At 43.4% G+C, this 20,311-nt stretch overlaps 2 protein-coding genes across 7 annotated transcripts in view; one reads left to right on the top strand and one right to left on the bottom strand.

Moving 5' to 3' along the window:
- Positions 1–11,326, bottom strand: part of GPR107 (G protein-coupled receptor 107) — a 44,825-nt gene extending 33,499 nt beyond the window's left edge. For 4 of the 5 annotated variants that reach the window (XM_033518533.1, XM_033518535.1, XM_033518534.1 and 1 more), the window contains exons 1-9: positions 11,199–11,325; positions 6,417–6,542; positions 5,591–5,641; positions 5,293–5,381; positions 4,483–4,649; positions 2,715–2,749; positions 2,453–2,509; positions 1,542–1,652; positions 69–202 (exon numbers count right to left, since the gene is read on the bottom strand). In XM_033518533.1, coding sequence (XP_033374424.1) covers positions 69–202; positions 1,542–1,652; positions 2,453–2,509; positions 2,715–2,749; positions 4,483–4,649; positions 5,293–5,381; positions 5,591–5,641; positions 6,417–6,542; positions 11,199–11,297 — 869 coding nt within the window. In that variant the 5' untranslated portion in view covers positions 11,298–11,325. Of the gene's footprint in view, positions 1–68; positions 203–1,541; positions 1,653–2,452; positions 2,510–2,714; positions 2,750–4,482; positions 4,650–5,292; positions 5,382–5,590; positions 5,642–6,416; positions 6,543–11,198 lie in introns of all 5 variants that reach the window. The other variant, XM_033518536.1, reaches the window with a different exon arrangement.
- A 135-nt stretch (positions 11,327–11,461) lies between these two features.
- Positions 11,462–20,311, top strand: part of FNBP1 (formin binding protein 1) — a 95,675-nt gene continuing 86,825 nt past the window's right edge. Inside the window, exons 1-3 of one of the 2 annotated variants that reach the window (XM_033518519.1) lie at positions 11,462–12,266; positions 12,916–13,145; positions 16,349–16,482. In XM_033518519.1, coding sequence (XP_033374410.1) covers positions 16,459–16,482 — 24 coding nt within the window. In that variant the 5' untranslated portion in view covers positions 11,462–12,266; positions 12,916–13,145; positions 16,349–16,458. Of the gene's footprint in view, positions 12,267–12,915; positions 13,146–16,348; positions 16,483–18,056; positions 18,208–20,311 lie in introns of those variants that run through there. The other variant, XM_033518518.1, reaches the window with a different exon arrangement.

Raw genomic sequence — 20,311 nt, forward strand, 5'->3', positions numbered from 1 at the left:
TTACAAGAAGAAGAATGAAAAATAAAAACCAAACAAGGCAGGCCCCTAGTCACAGACACTGAAATTACCTGCGTTTACGAAGGATGTGGATCCATACAGTCCCAGACAGGAAAAAGAAGATAGCCATGGAAATGTAAAGTTTTGGCAGTGGGATTTCACCTGCTGAGAGGTAGCTTTCAGGATTCTTTTCCGTTATATCTATCTGAATATTAAAGGTGTGTTATGCATACAGTTAAAAAAAAGGAAACATTTTGTTAAAGCACCAAGTTAACAACTGCATTTTGCAATCAAATTCACTCATTTAACATGAGCTTTTCTGAAGTGCTGACTTACATCTCAGAGGAAAAAACCAAAATCTACCCTTCATCCTCAAGAATCTCAAAACATTTTGCAAAACTATTCACACAAGAATAATCCCCTTGGAAAACAATGCTTCAGTTATGCAACACAATTCAGAAAGGCAAAGTAATTTTCCCAAAGAATAGCTGTTCTCTCTACCAAACATCACAATTTGCCCACCTTTGATTCAGAAACAATATCTACAATGGGCTGCCAGCCTGTTTTCCTGTGACTGAGAAAACAGAAGCATTATTTAGCATTCTATTTATGCCCCTAAGTGGCTTAGTCATATGTGCTAGGACTTCAATAAAAGAATGCATAGAGTACTGAAGCTGTGCTGCATCTCTGAGTACACTCCAGCAGATCAATCATCCAGGTTTTCTTCTCTTTCCAATTACTTCAGTGGGTCAAAATGACACACAGCAGTTCAGGGAAGCTGCTCTTCTAAACATACAACTTCAGAAGCAGATCTGAAGTAGTCTGAGTCAAGTTAGGGCAGCTAAGTTTTAACACCCCCATGTTCCCTTGCAGTAGCATTAACACAAACGTGTAAAAAGCAGTTCAGGGCTGATGTGGCTGAGGTACTTTGGTTAGTGAGAGGATTCATACCAGACCAGCTCATTATAAACCAGCATGAGCACAGGAAAGGGAAAAAAGGGAAAGCCCAAGCTCTGATAATGACCAAAACCACATAGGACCAAACCCTTGTACATCAAAAGAGATGAGATATTTGCTAGAACATATTGCCTTTAGGATGTGTATCTAACACCATAAAAACACATCTTTAATTAGGCCAGAAAAAGCAAAAACACTGAATTTAAAGACCAACAATTTACATTGCAGCAACAGTATAATATATGCAGTCATGTAAAGAGAAAAGCAACTTCTGATTGCAGCAAAACACAAGCAGCTGTTGTAGCTCCCATCTTGTTACAGCATCAGGTCACAACTGTGTAGACTGAACCCAGCCCACACTCAGCCTTCAGATTTTCAGGCATTTCTGAAAAACCAGTATTTTAATTATTTTTACAGTAGTCACTTGTTTCAGAAATGCCACTGCAGAGACTGGCACACAACTCTGAATCACTTCCCACCCCATATGTGCACTCATGTGAGTGTGTGCTTGCTTACAAGCTGGAGCTGGAAGCTAGATGTTGCAATCAAAGCTAACGAGTTAATTATCCTTTAGAAGCCATACTCACATCAAGACTAAACAGCAGCTGATCGTTAGCTGGCCCTTTCTTGCCAACACACTTATGGAAATACAGGCTGTAGAGACCTTCTTGTTTATCCGAGGTGATGTTAAAAAAGAACTGAAAATAAGGAATAGAAAAGTCAGCATTCTTCTCATTCACAACAGGGTTGCCTTGGTAGGAACCCTGCTTCATCTCTACTGAAGCATGAAAGAAGTCAGTCATTTGAGGTCAGTTGGTTCCCTTCAGCAAACAAACTGTTCTGAGGGTAGCAGCACATCTGGAAGTTTCAAGAGAATTCCAGATGCAAAATCATTGCACCTATCTAGGATTTTGCACTCTGGTAATTCAAGCCTGTTAAATATCAGTGCTTAACTTTGCTCACCACAAAGAGATAACCACAAATATCATATACTTGACATGGCAAAGCATAAAATTTTTATTATGATTGCCCTGCAGTTTTTCTGTTCCTCCTCCAACTATGTAAATTGTGATAGCTCTGGAAATGAGATCTGTGTCAGATAACAGAATTTAAAATGTGTTTGTTTTATAGTAATCAACCATCACAAGTGAACCAGGGTGTTCAAACAAAGCATTAATCTGGTTTCATACAGAGGATCTTCCCCTTGAGTCATCAGTCAGGACACAGCTATTTGTTATCAGCAATCTGCACTACTGACATCACAGTAAACTTTAATATGCTGAGGCTCATAGACTATGATATTTAGAACAGCACCACAAGAAAGCAAATTTAAGAGCAGTTCCCAAAACTTTGAAAGAAAGACTTCTATCAGTGATGCTTAGCTCACTAAATTTTCAGGCAAACTCCTGCTATCAGAGAGACATTTATATCCCAGACTTTTACTTTTCCAAAGTAGGACACAGAAGGAACTGTGTTCAGATATTGACAGACACCCTACCTGAAATGAAAAAGTTCCTCTGTCATTGTGAACAGGATGTTCTTGTTCTATCATGCTCTGGGAAAGGGAAAAGAAACCTTTAGATTTTCTTAAGCAGGTAAATAAAACATTTGGCTACAGCAACCAGACAATCAAATTTGGATTTTGTGTATTTACAGTGGAGGCTGAGAGCAACAGCAAATACTCTCCACTTTTCTGCTATGATTATACTGGAATCTCCCCCCAGGTTCTTCCTGGAAGAGAACTCCAGATAGTTTCTTACCTGGGAGGATGTTGTACTTCGTTTGGACTTCCTACCTAGAGATAAAAGTATGAATGGTACATTTAGTGTTTGCATTAGACATCCTCAGAAACCACCACGTTGTCAATACCTTACTCACACCTTCCTACACTTGTCTGCGTGGCAGTTTCCCAGCTAATCATTAACACAGATTCTTTCCCAGTCTCTCCTTACTCTCAGAGGACTCTTCCCACAGCCAGAATTCATTCTGAATGCATCCTCAAGTGCCAGGATCCGATTCTCTACTCTTACACCTCCTACAAAAGCCTACCCCAGAAATCTTTCCAACCCCTCTGGTAAGATTGACCAGAGGCAGGTGACCTAAACCAGATGCAAGCTACAGCTCTCACTTTTTATGTTATGACCAAGCACTGTTAATCTCAGTGACAAATCTCAATCTGAGCATTAATATATGGCCTGACAAACATATGGAAATCCTAATTAACCATCAGGAAGGAATAAATTCACAGCTTTCCAATAAGCTCCCAGTAAAAATACAAACAAAAAAACTACAAAAGCATAGGTGACCTGCCATGTCAGCATTTCCTCTGAACTTGAGGTGACAGAAGCCTTCAGTAGAGTACCACATCAAGTTCACAATTTCTACTTCTCCTCAAGTTCACAAGTTCTATTCCTATAAGCTTTTCAAACATAAGGTCATCCCTTTCTACCAGGAAGCAAAAGCTCAAGACTTGAGCTTTGCTTTTGGCTCCCACACTTCAGTGCACTGTCCATACTCATGCTACACTTTTTACACCAGAGAAACCAAAACTATAGCTGTCAGATCTGTTATCTCCAGTGCCACCCATCCTTGGCTCTTGACTCGTTCCAACAGCTGTCCAAGCTTTTGAATGGTATCAAAGCTTGTGAATGTGACAGGCCAAGACAGACTCAGACTGCTCCAGATTAGACTGCTCAGCAGTCTGATCTGAAGTCTAAACTCTGCCAGGAAGGGATAACATGAACTAATCCTGTTAGAGCTGAGATTATAAAATTGTTTTGTCTGCTGGTCTGGAAGTCAGACAAAGGTTTGTGCCTCCTAGAAAGATTACTGGTACAGTTACTCCTCCCTCCCCATAGTTTCTAATTGATAGGTGTTCAACACTTTAGACAGACACAGACTCAAAAATATTGGCTGGAAAGGACTTGTGAAGACAAATGCAACTTCTGACTCAAAGCATACCTGGTGTCAATGGTATCATGTTTGCCCTGGTTTTATTTTGTCAATTATTTAAAACTTTAAAATATGGAGATTGGATTGCAAAAATGATCTACTACAATACTGCAATACCTATTTAGGAAAGCTATCTTATTTATTTTCCTTATTTTCTGTCCTAATATCCTATCTCAGACATCCAAGACTTAGTAAAGGGAAACAGACATTATGTGCCACTACTAAAAATTGCTTGAAATCATTGTTCTCCTAACCTTCCTTCAACTAGTTCTTGTTGGCCATAAAATTCCCCCTTTAGTCTTCTTGCTGGACAAAAGACAACCAAGTTGTTAACCCTTCTTCAGAGGCACTGAAGGTCTCCAACACTCATTGTGTCTCTGATGGTTCAACAGGACTGGTGAACACAAATCACAGCAGACTCCAGCACAAAGGAAGCTCTGTGCACAGGTTTACACAGGATGTACAGTAAGTTCTAGCCCCAGGGGACCCCAGAACCTGACCACAACTCAGTGCTGGATGCACAGCAATGAGTAATCAGTAGTGAAAGCACACACAGGTCAGGTTTAGCTGGCTTACCTCTGCCTTCTGTATTATCGTTGGTCTTTGGAGAATTTTTACCAGAATCACTGCCTGGTTCAGAAGTTTTTAGCAGCTTGGTATTTAAGGCAGTACCATTTTCCTCAGATACAAATAAAATTTTAGGTAACATAGAAGCAGCTTCTGAAGAGAACCGTACTTTCACACTAAAGAAACAAAGAGGACTTATTACAAAATAAAAGTAAACAACATTTTAAAAAAGGCTGTCATAGCCATATACCCAATAAAAGAAAATCAACTTGTCTTGACTTGGTTTTTGTACCACAAAGAACAGGCAAGAACCAGATCATGACTTACAGCAGAATTGTTTGTTGTGTTACATTCTACATGAAATACAAGAGCAGATGAAGAAGATTAAGTTTCTTCAGCTTTGGTAAGCAGAATCTCACAAGAAACTCCATTACCACACATGAGTTCTTGCAAGAGAAAGCCATGCAGACTTGAAGCTACTTCCATAAAAAAACATAGTTCAAGACAAACAATAAAATTGCATATTGAGTGCAAAAGTGACTCAAGACATCAAAGCTCATTAAGTTCATTCAGCACAATTAAGGTGCTCTTGCCTGCTGTCCCTCTACCACCACAATATACAAAAAGAATTCTTGGAGCATTTTATACTGCAGATGTTTTACTTTTACACTTACCTTCCCTCAACTCTCATGTAACCACTTAAAAAAAAAACAACCTACAAGCACAGCAGCTTTCCAAACCCTTAAAAATAACCCCAAGTGTTACATTATCTTCAACTAAAGATGTAACTTTAAAGTGTCTTGTACACTCTTTACTCACACTTCAGTTTGGATCTCCAGAAGTAAGATTACAACAGAGACATCTGGTTCTGGTGTCTTCTTCAAGATACAATAATCCACTTCTTCATCCTGGCAACATGAACAAAACATCTCTGGATATGCTCCCGTCCAGGTAGAGGTTACCATTCTTAGTCCAGCAAGTTGTAAATCCAAATTATCCTTCACATTCTCCCATGTCTAAAGTCCCCCCACCTCTTTTTTTCTTTTTTCCTTCCAATAATTTCCAGAGTCAGGTAAAGAGATGTCCCAGCTTAGAAAAGCAAGTTCACTTGTCTTACCAGGTAAGTGGAGAAAACATCATTCCTTGTTCGATCCAAACTGAACCCCACCTATGAGAAAATGGAGAAGAATCAGTCAGATTGAAGCCAAACCACTACTGAAGGAGTCAAAGATACTGCTTTCTAAACAATTTAACCTATATTTAAGGCAGAATCCAGGCATTTTTCTCACCAAGTAATTTGGCAGAAAAAAACATTCAAATATAACAAACTCATCTATATTCACCAAGAAAACACATATGATTCAAACCCAAACTAAGTCAGCAGTACCTTCTGTCTCTGAACATTTTAACTTATTTCAGTATTATTCCACATGTTTTTGCTTGACAAAAACATTTAATACTTTTATAGCAATGAGAAGGTAAAACTGTGCAGCAGAGTAAGAACTCAGGTCTGTTATCTGATCTAGTATTTTAGTCTCTCTATTAAAACCCCTAATATAGTGTGCTATATAACATGTAATATTAGAGTTCTGTTAAAAAAAGACTGTCAGTGTTCTGGAAATCTACTGACACAATGATCACAAGCTGAATTGCTATGCAACACTGAAAAAAAACTCACAACAGAGGACTGTTAGGAAATTGATGTTCACTGCAAGTAATAGATGTGTGCATCAAGTTGAGCAGAGGACCAGTTAGTGAAAGATTCTTCCTTAAAACACAATGGAGAGTGCTCAGGGATAAACCTCAATACACAGATCCTCATAATTAGCTCATGCTGGGGAGCAAAGCCAACAGCATCATAAGTTTGGATCTGACACCTCAGACAAGTGGAGGCCACCAGTGCAAGGGCAATTTCACAGGAGGCTTCATAGGAAGGAACTCACTGATAAACTGTCCATGTCATCAGAGCCGAATGCTGGCTTCAGGGAAAGGCTGCTGACGTTGACTGTCATGAAACCATCCTTGAAGAAGCCAAAGGTATTCAGGTGCACTTTCTGCCTCACATCATCCTGTTAGAAAGAAAGCAAGTTTATAAACACATGCAGAGTCATCTGCTGCAGTAAAGGGGAAGCAGGGTGAGTGATCAACACTTGAATATTCATGCAAAATATCTAATTATGCAAACAGCAAATTTCTTTAGGATACCTTCAGATATAGCCAAGTATTTCGCTGGAATGGACCAACTTTTCCAATAACCTGAACAGCAAGAACTTTAAACAGACATGTTTCTGCTAACTACCTGGCTATGCTACTGGGAAATATGCAAGCAAAACTCTGGAATAATATAAACATCTGTCATCACTGATTAAAAAACATACAGCAAAATCCCCCAAAGTGACTGCAGACGTATCAAGACAGCTATTGCTTGAATGCTGTCATTGCCACAGACTGAAGAGGAAATAGGTGACTTTGGGGAATCTCATCTAAATGAAAACTGAGGTTTGGCCAAGTGTTTAGCAAATGCATTGTCATCTCCTCAGATCATCTGTGTTAGGCAGGGTTAGTATTTGGACAGGCAAACATTAATACACTGGAAAACTACGTGTGAAAATCAAGTTTTGTATGCAGTCCCATACCTCCAAATGATTCTTGGCACAAAATAAATGAAAAATAAAACCAGAATAAATACCAAAACCAGAATTACTTGGGTTAGTTTCTCTAGCAGGAAAATGCTAATTCCCTCCTCTACTCCCTCTACAGCTGCAGAATAATTTCCTTCCTCTCAGTCTGGCAAGGAAACCATAGCAATTGATCTCTTCTCATGTCCTGTGCAGCTGATAAAGATACAAATACAGTGAGCTTTAATTTTATTTTTTTTTTTAAATAAGGAGGTCATGAAGGACCTCACATGAAAAGTAGCTGATGTCACACACAGCTGCCACATCAGATGACAAAAGGTCACATCCAATGTCTGCAGTTGGTCCCTCAAACCTACTGGGTAGTTAATTGGAAGAAAAGCAGAAACAAGGCAACAGAAATAAAAAAAAAAACAAATTTAAAATGGAATTTAAAACATTTGCCAAGTTGGCACTAAAAAAACACAAAAATATGTTTCTTCCTCCTGCTTCTTCTAGGAAAAGACAATCAGATTGTGGAGTACTCTATAAAGAGAAGTCAGCTGCTAAAGACAAACTGTTCTGGAGACAGTCCTGGAAGACTGAGCTACGAATTATACAAGTACAAAAAGTTCTTTCTCTCCCTGTACCCCAGTATTGATTTTGATGTCTCTGCACAAAACGTTCCTGACTCCTAAATATCACTCACTGTAACAGCAGGACACTAATCCTGACACAGCTAACCTGCAATCCAGCTGTAACAAGATCACCCTAATAGAATCAAGTTAACCTGGCAAATAAGCAGATGGTTCCCTTAGTGCTCAGAAGAGGAAAAAAAGTCAAGTGACACAGGGCTTCCAGCAGATGCTTTGTTTAACAAGAGCTCGGCTGTCTTCAGGTTCTAGGCCATGGAACGTGCTTGAAACAAGAGCTCATCTGGTTCCTCCTGCACTGCATTCCATGTAACTTCCCAATCAGTACAGAAAATTCATCCTGCCTCTCTACAGGGCACATTAGATCTATTTAACCCCATCTAGACAAGGAAGAATTTGAGTCAATCTGAGGGGACATGGTGTCATCCAGCCACAAGATTTTGTACCTTGTCAATGTGACCAGAGGCAGCTGCTCAATTCAGAAGACTTGCAAGAGCTCTTCAGTTCAGTTCAAGTGATTTACTCTGCTAATTTACTGATATGCTCCCCACCACCAGCAGATAATTAATATACAACACACACTTTCCTCCCTGGTTTTATTTCAGCTTTGAGTGCTTAGAGTTTACAGATTTAGTTCACAAATCCCTCAGCTTTACATGATCCCACACACACACTGTCACCAGTTGCCACTAAGCAACAGCAAGAGCATCTATTGCTCCACATATTGACAGCCTAAAGACACTGGCTTACTAATGGGGTTGAAAGAACTCAGCTTTTATTTATAAGCACTCAACAACTGACTTCAGAAATATTTAAGTTTACAACAAAGGTGTGAACCCATACAAGTGAATACTTCAGCATCCAAGTTGTTAACACACATTAATTTAATTGATATAGCATGCATTTAAAATTAAGCCTGCCCTACTGAGAAGAAATTATCTGGGACCCATCATTAACAGCTTACAGTCAAACTAATACACAAAATTCTCAAGCTTATTTCCATAAAAATCTTCCCCAGTTCTTCCACTCCTGTAGGATAAAAAGTGACCCTGAAATACTTGAATAAGGTTACAGGGATGTGGAATCCATGATCCTGTAGCTCAGAATGAGTAGAAAAATATTCTCTACCATTTTACCCTAAATCAAATTGGGATCACACTGTCAGTGCAGTTGAAGTCCTCCTAGAGAGTGCTTACCTTATCTGGAAAAAAATCTTATTTTAGTTGTGTGAGACTAACAGGAAGGCTTAAAATTTCTGTAAAACTAAGTGAATTATTGTAAAGGGTATTTTCATCCTGAGCCACTGAAGTCTGAAACCTATCAACATTAAAAGGCACAGGTCACAAGCAACCATTGAAAACCAGCATCTTTTCTATAATTCCATGCCTGACAAAGGCTTTCTTTTTGATCAAGAAAAACATTTCACCTACAGCTACTTCTGGAATCCTCTAAAAATTGTTTCTGTTGGTCTTCTTAACTTCCAATTTTTGTAGGTTTTTCTTTTTGTAGGGGGTAGGTTTTGTTAGTTGAGGTGTTTTGGGTATTTTTTACATATTTACATTAAACTAATGAAGCTGATAACAATTGCTACTAAGGAGGAGCATCTACAGCAAGGTCAGTCTAACAGCAAAATTCAAGCAAATCATTTCTCGACTGCAAAAAATATAAACTATTTTGTACACTTTTATAAAGATAAAATGTTATTTTTAGAACTGGAAACTGCTCACACTGTGGCTTGTTTTTCTGACAACAAAAAAGCTTCACATTAGCACAGTAATTACAAAGATATAAGAATGAAGCTATTCTGAATTAAGCAGTAACAAACAGCTTGTTTGAGCAAATTTAATATCAAACACTCCCACAAAACTGTGGCCTTTAGCTTGGCTCAGTGTCAAGGCACACTTGCAAGCAAAGCAAGACTGGCAAGAACACCAGAAAGGAGCTATCATTGTGAAAGGACTCAGTTGTTGGAGCCTAATGTTTACATAAAGGCTGTAAAGCAGGGGATGAAGGAGGAAGGGAGAGACTGCTCTAACAATAAAGCTCATGTTTATAAAGCAGGTGGGCAAAGGCATTAATTCACTGCTACTTCCCACAGCCCTCGGTCAGTCAGTGCTGCAACCTGCACAAAACACCTGCAAAACCAAACCCATACTCCACTCTCACAGGAAAAACAGCAAACAGGATTTGGTGATTGATCCAGGCAGTCTCTTATAGGGACTAAAAGCCACGATGTTTGCTGCTGAGAACATTTGCTTGAGGCAAGTTGGAAAGTTTTCTACTTATGGGTAAAGAATCACCTCAGGAGAAATCCTTCAATACTGAACTGTAAAAAATTCCTCAAAACAATGACATAACCACCACAAGCCTCCTGATTTACTGCTTCAGGGAAAAGTTTACTTCTCCTGAAGTACAATATTCATGTGGTTGCACTTCAAACAGCTACATAGTCTGAAGAATTTCCTACAAGTAAGACATGAACACGTCCAGCAGTTATTGCACCCCAAAGCCTGAGGTGGAAGTTTTGCAAAGTCCTGGATTCTCCCTAAACTGCTACAGCAGCACAGGTCCCTGTAATTTACTCCTTTATTATATCTTGCAATATTTCTACTGAATATTACATTGCATGCAAGCAAAGCAAAATTTAAATTCTGAAGACTTACAGAGCTTTCCATGAGCTCCAGAGAAGCTGTTAAAAGGCATCACCTCTGTCCCACAACAACTGTGCATCGGCTCACACAGAGCACAGCAGGCAGCAGCACATCTTCACCCTGACCTCCGGCACTTCCCCTCAACAACCCTCAATAACGAGTTGTTCTCAAGTATAGGCACATAATGGCACATCACTCCTCCAAAGTACACCCAACGGTTTACAGAACCAAACCAGAAAGCTGTCAGCATCAGTTTCCTCATATTCCTCCTTATAGTTTTCTATAATTGCTCGGTTAGTGCAAAGCAGCTGCAGCCAAACACCCTTCGGAGTGAGCAGAACAGGAAAGCCAATACACAGCTAAAAGGAAACTCAACCAAAATCCACTTTCAGAAACCTCTCCCTCAGCTCACGTTCAGCCCTCTCTTATCACATCATTTCTAACAGAACGTGAAGCACCTGCACCTTCAAACCACGGCAATTCTGAGGCCGCTCCACACGCTTTACCCGCGACCGAGAAACGGGCGGTCAGAAAAGCGGGAGGGGACCACGGAGATGCGCTGAGAGGGAGGGGAGGATCACGGCATAAGCAGAACACGGCGGGACCCGGGCGGGCTGAGACGCAGGGGGAGAGCTCAGAGAGAACCGAAGAAAAAGAAGGGTCGGGGCACGCAGCAAAATGAAGATAGAGACATGGGGAGACCAATCCCGGCCCGCGGGAGGTGCGCAGGGCCGGGCCGGCCTCACCGCTCCCTTCAGGGCACCCGGGGGCCGAGCCAGCGGGGCCGGGGGCGGCGCAGACCTTACTTTGAGGGTGAGGTGATGGACGCGGGCGCGGGCCGGGCCCGCGCGGAGCAGCAGCAGCAGCAGCAGCCCCAGCACGGCCGCCGCGCCGCGGGCCGCCATCTTTGTTCCAGCGTCAGCGTCCCCCGCGCGCCACTTCCGGGTCAGGCGAGTCACGTGTCGGGCGGGGCGCGTCACGTGACCGCGGTGGGCGGGGTCGGGTCCTGTCAGGGAGTCATGGAGGGGTTGGGGATGGGGGGGAGCTCAGGGGTCTGCCAGTGCCACCCTCTGCCCGGGCAGGGACACCTCCCGCTACACCCGGGTGCCCCAAAAACCCTTCCAGCCCGGCTTTGAACACTTCCCGGGGAGCAGCCTCACATTTTCTGAGCGACCTGTGCCAGACCCTCACCACTCTCCCAGGGAAGAATTTCCTTCCAATATTCAGCCTGAATTTTTCCTCTTTCAGTTCGAACCCACTCCCCCTTATCCTGTCTCTACAGTTCTGCCAAAGAGTCCCTTCCCGGCTTCTGAAGCCCCTTCAGATCCTGGAAGGTGCTGTGAGCTCTCCACACAACCTTCTCCAGGCTGAACATCCCCATCTCCCTCAGCCTTTCCCCATGGGGAAGGCGTTTCCCGCCCTTTTCTCTCCCCCTGGAGCCCTTCTGGGCTCTGCTGGGTTGCCCCATGCCCACGGGCTGCTCCCCACAATGTCCCCCAGGTTGGATCAGGCCCCCCAGTGAGTGAGGCAGGCCCTGTGGTGGGTCCCTCCTCAGCCCTGGGACCCCTTTGGCAGTGGGGTCCCCCCTGACTGGTGGGTCCCCCCCATAGCCATGGGGCTCAGAGGGGGACACTGACCAAAAGGAACCCCCTGAGCCTCCCCCAGACCAGCCTCTGTGGGGTGACACCAAAAAAAAACCCAAAAAAAGACTGAAGCTCTTCCTACCTCAGCCCTGCAGCATCGTCCGCAGGGAGATGTGGGATGGTTGTTTACAGGGAGGGCTGAAGTGGTTGTTTCCAGCTCAACCGTGGATCTACCAGCAAGTTCCAGCTTCTTCCTGGGAGCTATGGCAACAGCAGACGTCTGAACATCAGGTAGTCCAAACAACAGGAAAATTGCTTTTCTATTTAAAGCCAGGGTTCAAGTATTGATGTTGAGTATGGCCAGAAAAATATGTAACAAACAAAGAGATTTCTGCTTCTTTACAGGATTAGTTTTGCACATATTGAAACCATTTTGCACCTATTTAAACTAGTAGTCATAATCACATTTACAAGTAAAACAAAAAGCAGATTGGGCCTTGTTTCCATGACTTGTTGCTCAAAATGAGAGTAACACAAGAAGCAAAGTGAACATGAATAGGGGCAATTAAAACGGCTTTTTTGGTTGGCACATTGCTAAAAAAAAAGAAAATGGAAAGACTATGCAATGGGAAGCCATCAATGTCAATAAACCTAATTTTTCAGTGAGAAGCCTTGTGTTTTCAGCTCCCAAAACTCAGACATTCTGATTTCCCCTTTCAGTGTGTGGAGTAACAGCTGTGCAAGTTCTATTGTCTAGAGGCAGATAAACAACTGGACTGGATTAGGCAAGTGAGGGTGAAAAGGGAGAGGAAAAATCAACGGCCTTGACCTTTATTTTATCAAGATTGTGTAGTGTGTCCCATCTTTATTTGGAGAGATGATTCAGATGGTCCCGTAGATTTTTTTCTCACAATTTCATTTCCCCCTTGTATATTCTTAGGTGAAATCTCAGCAACAGCCAAAGAAGACTGGAGTAGTACCAAGAAATATCTGGAAACATGAAAAAAAAAAAATTGTTTTTCTAGTGATGTGCTTTCTCTGGGCAGTACGTATGTGTGCCACTAGATGTCCTGGCAGCATCAGCCCTTGCACCACACGGAGCTACAACCCAGGTTGCAAAAAACCCCACGGACCTACAAACATCGCATGATTTATTCTAAAAAATCTCCGGTTAGATATTTTCTTGGAATTGGGTAGGGGGTTGCTGGGGTTTTTTTGGGTTTTTTAAGGTAATTATTGTAATCCCTGTGCACTGACCACCTGGGAAACCTGGGGAGTTTTGACTCCTGAAAAACAGCTGCTTGCAACCACAGCTGCAGCACAGGCTGTCGTGCCTTGCTCCACTAACAAGTATCAGGCACACTTTGACTGCTTGAGTGGTCAAGAAATTCCCCTATAATTCTGGGATTTGGTTCAGTTGCAGAGTCTTTTTTAGTCTGAGGATGCTTCTTTTCGGAGCTCCCTTCAGAAGAAGAATCATCCTTAGTCTGAAGATGATCCCTAGTAATCAGGGATTTTTATGCAACAGAATGGAATTTTTCTGAAGCTCTTTATTGTTTTTTTCAGTGTTTCTTCACCATTAGGATATTGTAGTAACTGTAAGTTTCCCAATTACCTATACAAAATGAACAAAAAATAGAATTTATAACATGCTTACTTTCTTTGGCTATGTATTTTTCTAAGAATTTGTATGCTAAAAGATGTCTATTTCTTGTTTAAATCTCTATCAAGATACAAAGCAGCTTCTGACTGCCATTAATAAGCTGTAACAATAACTTTCTTTGTGATATCAATTTGTTTCATTGTAGCTTCCACACAAGATCATTTTGCTGTAAGTCTGATGTTCCCAGTATATGCTGTTATTCTTAGCCTAGACATCTCTTTTCTTTACTCCTTAATTGTAACTAAACCTATAATTAGAACTCTTCACAGGATGTTTTTATCTGTTTGTTTTTTGTGGGTTTTTTTTTTAAAGTGTATCATAGACAGCTATCGAGGTTGGTTAGAAGGAATCAGCATTGTCAGAAAACCATAATGGAGGAACAGTCTGCAGGTACAGCTCAGAACAGAATGAACCAGATTACCATTTTGTTAACATGTTTTGTGAGCCAGGGTACAGTTGTGGAGTGGGGAGGTGAGCAAGATAACACAGACCCAGGGCAGGAGCCACCCAAGATGCAGTCCCTGGGGAAAGAGAGATGAGCAGGCCCAGGGGTCAGAGCTGGAAGCAGCCAAAATCGAAGTGATCTACTGAGTTCAGAGCAATGAGACAGGGGTGAGGCTGAGTTGGGAAGTCCATCTGCAGTTTGGGTGATGGTAACCAAAGTCAGTCATGGTCTCATGATGCCTGGACACGTCCACAGGGACAAGGCAGGTCTGAGATAAGGTCAGATGTAAGCTAGGCTGCATATCAATAGGATCTGCAGCCAGGCACAGCCTGAGCTGGAACTGGGACCCTCTAAAACACTGGGCAAAGCAACTGGGCTTTCAGGCCAGAGCTTAAATGAAGCTCCTTGATCCATGGGCAGAGGATGTGGGTGGGGGCCCCAGGTGAAGCTGGCCAGAGCCATTAGGGTTTATCAGGTATTTATCAGGTTTTGATCAGGCTCCTCTGGGCCCTGATGGGGCATTAAAGAGCACCGAGGTCGCCTGTTGTGTGTCTGAGTGATCTGTGTAGTGTTGAAACACCAGAGAGGAAACAGCTGTGATGATGATGATGGCCTCTAGGAAAGGTGTGTCCTCTTCCTGTCCTGATGCTGTTTCAATCTCAGTGTATGAGAGGTTACAAGCAACATCCATGTTCTTTATCTTGGACATGGATAATTTGGGTAGAATTGTAAAATCAAAGGGAAGCAGCTGTAAGGGTGATAACTCTGGGGGGAAAGGTATGTCCTCTTCCTGCTATATCCTGGAAACTGGAAGTGCTTGTCCATGCTCTCAGAGTTGTGATTTTTCTTGCTTTGCATAAGTAAACAAACACAGAGTAAAATGGTTTAGACTGAGCCGTAGTTTAAGGATTTATTTTATCTACTATATATGGTTTCTCAATAATTTAGCAGTGAATCTGGCTGTTTTCAAGGGGGATTGGGGTTTAGTAAACAAAGTCCTGGCTTTCTAAAAATGGAATTGCTTCTAGTGGGGTTTTGGAGCTGAATCTGGGAGTGTTCTGAATCATAACAACAGGGGAGATAAACAGAGAATTTACAGGAATAGGCCCATATCTGGATAACAGATCTGCATGGTCTTGTTCTCAGCCTGGCTGAGGGAAAATTCCTACCCAGCTTCTGTTGCTCAGATATGGATTGTGCAAACTCAGTGGAGAAGTGCTAGACAATATAACTTCTAAGTGTAATTTTTAGTTATTTTTTGAGACTGGAACCTACTGAGCTTTCCAGCATCAGCTTTGGCATAAAGGGCTCTTAATGCTCCTGTCATTGCTAATTAAATTAGTAATTAGGGACCAACCAAGCTGCAGGCCCTGTTGTTTCAGGCACTGCACAACTGAAAGTAATAATGTAAGTGCAGTCCTTGCCTTGGAGAGTTTCAGGCTAAACAATAAAGGCAGTTATATAAAAAATAGGGGAAAATGCTGTTCTTGAAACATCTAGAATTATTTTTTTTTTTAGATTTTGTCTTGAGCCTCTGTTCACAGAAATTTTGATAACTTGTAATAGTTCTGGGCATGGTTTGTTCTAATGTACCATCATAATACAAAACTTGTATTTCTGGCCTTTATCTCCCTGGAACTGGTGGAGCATTTCTATCTCTTGCTGTGGACAGGTTTCCCTGCCCATGCTGGTGTAACAGGTTTGCCCTGTTCCCCTCCCAGCTCTTTGTGCAAAAGGAAATTCCACACAAACTTAGCTCAGATGATACCAGTGCTGCTTTCTGTTTTTGTACTTCTTTTTCTGCCAGTATTTGTGGATTACGTTCTCAAAAAGTCGTGATGTAACTGTGCTGTCTGGTTTTGCAATGTGTCCTGGGTGGATGTAGGGCTAAAGATGGTGGTCTGGGAGCCTGTGGAAGTACAAGCCCTTGGAAGACTGTGGTTGTGCTTCAGGCAGCAGGGCAGGCTTGAATATTCAAATATGTTGGCAGCAGAAGGAAGAACTATTCTAAAATGAGCTGAACAGGGTGTCTCTTAGTTGTTATGGAGTCAGCCCTTTAAAGTAATAACTTTTAATGATGAACAAAAGCACTGCCTGTTGTGTCTCTCTTCAAAGACAGCTGTGTGAGGAGCAGCACTCTCCCCTCATGTTCAAATCAATGGAACTTGGATAAAAATAAATGCCATTCTGTTATTAACATAACATTTGTCTTCATTGTTGTTCAAAATGTTGGAATTGCTTAATGTGTTTTTCTTCCTCATGTAGGGTAGCAGCCAAGCATCAGTGGAAGAAGTGCATTAATCTAGGAGAGATAATGCTTCTTGTAGCAGCTGGTCAATTTTTATCTTCTCACATCAAAAGCATCTCCACCATGTATGAACAGAAGCCTTTTACCTCAGGTGAATTAATATGCTTCCCTTTTCTATTCCCCCCACGAAAATCTCTCATGAATAGATACAGCAATAAATATATCAGTCTAAAGCTCTTTTTACATTTGTTGTAGCTGAAAAGCAGCACTGCAAAATGAGATTGACACAGCTCAAATAAATGACACAGAGGAAGAGGATCACAAAATAAATATTCTTCTGGCAAGGAAATGAGCCATTTTCTGCAAGGCCTGTGTAATTGCTACAATAACCCACTTTTATGTGAAGGCAGATAATTTGGTTATTTTCCTGCTTGCTTGTTGAGCATTTTGGTGACAGATGGTGGATTTAATATTCTTGGATTTGGGTTATTTTGGGGGTGAGGAATGTATATACTGCTTAGCTGAGTTAGAAGTCAGCCCTTGCAGTGAATTCACAGAATTAATTCAGTTGGAAAAGACCTCTGAGGTCATTGAATCCAACCTGTGACCAATCCCTATTGTCAGCCAGACCATGGCATTGAGTGCCACATCCAGTTTTTTATTTAACACCTCCGGCGATGGTGACTCCACCACCTCCCTGGGTAGCTCATGACAATATTTAATCACCCTTTATATGAAGAAATTCCTCCCGATGTCCAACCCGAACCACACATGACACAGCCTCAAGGGGTCTAAGGCTGTGGGTTCTCTCCCTTTCTAGGGCCCTTGCCTCCTTTACAAATGTCCCAAACAGGAACATTTGCTTCAAAAACAGACTCACCTGGCTCGGGGAAAGGGTGGGAAGAGGCAGGGAAGGGCACCTGAGGGTGGGTGGGACTGGGATCGCCACCTCTGAACTCAGCACAGGTGAGGCATCTCAAACAGTTTTGGGTCCTTCATTTGGAAAAAGGACACTGAGGTCCTGGAGTATATCCAGCAAAGGGATTTCTAAAACTTGTGTAAGTTTTGGAAAGCACAGAATCGTACCATAGTTAGGGTTGGAAGGGGCCTTTAAAGGCCATCCGGTCCAACCTCCTGCAATGAAAAAGGACCTCTTCAATCTTAACAAATTGCTCAGAGCCCTGTCCAACCTGGCCTTGAGTGTTTCCAGGGATGGAGCATCCACCACCTCCCTGGGCAACCTCTGCCATGCTGATGATTCTGTGATCAGGACGGGAAAGCCTCCTCCCCCTGTCCGACACCCTTTCCTTAGCGACCCCCTCTTTATACTGACCCCCGCTCCTCCACTGCTGCCCATTCCCCAGAGACCCGCGTTCTCCGTTCATCGCCGCTTCCCCACTGACGCCGGTTCCCCAGCGATAACCCGTACTGCCGCCGTTCCTCACTAGCTGCCGCTCCCCATTGCTTCCCCGTTGTTCCCCGCTCCCCACCGATGCCCTTCTCCCGCCCGGATCCCCCTTTTCCCCGCGGATCTCCTTTCCCCCCGGCCCCGCCGCCGCCCCGCTCTCCCCTCACGGCCGGGCCGCGCCTGCGCTCCTCCGGCGGGGCCGCCCCCCCGTGCCAGCCGCGGCGGCTCCGCGCCTGCGCAGCCCGGAGCTGTCAGTCGCGCCCCCGCCCCGCGCCGCCCGGGCCATTTTGCGGCGCGATGAGGCGGGAGCGGCGGTGAGCAGCGCCCGTCCCGCCCGCTCCGCTCGCACTGCCGGGCACGGCCCTCCCCAGGGCGAGCACACGCAGCCAGGGGACAGCGACACCCCCAGCGCCCCCCGCCCGCCCCCTCAGCGCCGGCGGAGCCATGAGCTGGGGCACGGAGCTGTGGGTGAGTGCGAGCGCGGGGGGAGCGGGGCTGCGGGAGCCGCACCGGGGTATAACGGTCCGGGGCCGGCGCGGGGAGCCGGCTCCGCTCCGTGCCGGCACCTCGGCGCTGCTCAGCCTGGGGGTGCCCCCCGCTCCGGAAAGTTTCATGTGCAGCCTCCGGAGAGAAATCCCAGCGGAGGTTCAGGAGTTTGATTTAATTTTGCTGAAGGAATTAAATTAAAAAAAAAAAAAGCTCTGTAGCACAAAAAAAGCGGCGGCGGCTGGGGAGCGGAGGGAGGCTCGCAGCAGAGCGTGGGGTGGGTTTTGTGTGTGGCTGCTGCGGGAGGCTCTGAGGTGGATCTATGGACAGGGGGTCCGGTTTCAGGAGAGGGAGCTGCAGGGAAGAAAAGCCAGATGATAGAATTTCCTGCCGCTGCTGTTGAGGGGCTTCTCTGCACGCTGGATCTGAAGGACGGAGATTTTTACGGGAAGAGTTCTGTGTTGTGTGTAAATAAAGCAGGTTTTAATGGTGCAGAGGGTTTCAATGTATAGAGCTTCTTGATGCTTTTGGTGAGAACCTGGAAAGTATAAATGCATTTGGTTTACGGTGGAGCGTTAATGGAAGCTATCGGACTGTTAAAAGGAATTAGAAGTGGGCAATAGCGATGTGAAGCGGTCCCTTGCTAATGAGAAGAAATAAGGCAAGGGAGATAAAAGAAGTCTGGGAAGGCAGAAGAGCTGTTCCACATATTCAATCACAAAGAGGACATGGTGCAGCCATGTTTGATGGTGGAGCATGGGAGCAAACCTGCTGGGTCTGGGAGGGCTGGTACCCCCAGGAGGCTGTGGAGCAGCTCTCCCCTGAGTGCTGGGACATGAAACACCTTGGGACAAATCTGTGCTCGGGAGGAGGGGAAAGAGGGAAACGGTGTTTTGAATGAAGTCAAGAATAAGTGGCAGAGGGTCATCTTGATTGTAAAGCACTGCAGGATTCTCTCCTGTAGTCATGTGTTTGTGGCTGGTAACCGTTGCGGGTTGAGATGAAAATATATCTGAGCTTTTGAGCTGGCTGTTGTAGAAATGGTTATTTTAGATGTGCTAATTGCTGTCCTTTCTGGGTGCATTCCTGGCCCGCTCTGGCAGGCAGTTCAGTATCCCGTTTTGCTGTGACATTGGAGTCATGTTTTAGCCAGATCTTTGCAGTAAATTAGGGAGCAACTGCTGACCGGGAGAGGTTATTTTGGTGTGTTTTTATATGTCATAGAAAGAAAGGTGATAAATGCTGGTGAAATAGTGTAGAGATTGATTCATCAGTATATGACCAGGTCTGCTGCATGGGAATGTTTCTGGGAGAACCTGCAGTTGCCTCCTTTTTCTGCATCTTGAATGCTTTGGGAGGAGACTGAATAGCATGGAATTAAAATAAGAGGCAGTATAATTTGACAATTTGGACACTGGAAAATAAATTCTGAATTCTCAGAAGGAACTTTTTTTTTTTCTTTTTGCATTCCTAAAACTGCAGGCAATACTGAGGTGTTCCTGAACCAGAATGGTAGTAGAGAGTAGTGACTATAAATAGTTCTTGTTTTATATAGTGTTTGTAGGGGCGTGTGCGTGTGTGCAGCCATATATGTCTTCTGCAACAGTTATAAATTGCTTTTGCAACATTTTTTAATGAGAAAATTTTGTTTCTGAAATTGACTTCAGCAGTAACAAAGTATCTTTTTTTTCTTGTCCTCAATGTAGCATTCTGAGAAATGTAGCAGGTTACTGAGGAAAAGGTTTGGACTAAGAGAATAAATGATTCTAGATACAAATTTGGCAGGAGTTGTTCCATTTTAATTTGGGCAGAGCTCTGAAAACACATCGGTTTCCAGCGCTCTGGGTATTTAGGCCAAAACAGTGATTTCTCACTTTGTGTTCTCCCTTTCGTTGGAAAGAAAACCACAAAAACACCCTATACTTAATACATGCCACCTTATTTTGTTGATTATGGCATTTCTTTTTTAAACAAAATTAAATTTCCATTTACCTTAGAACTTAGTTGCCTTTTTTTTTTTTTAATGGGTTTTCAGGAGCAGGTGTGGTAAGCAGCAAATGCCTGTTCTACATGTGACTCATATGTG

The sequence above is a fragment of the Parus major genome, chromosome 17 (genome assembly GCF_001522545.3).
Source record: "Parus major isolate Abel chromosome 17, Parus_major1.1, whole genome shotgun sequence".
Lineage (NCBI taxonomy): Eukaryota > Metazoa > Chordata > Aves > Passeriformes > Paridae > Parus > Parus major.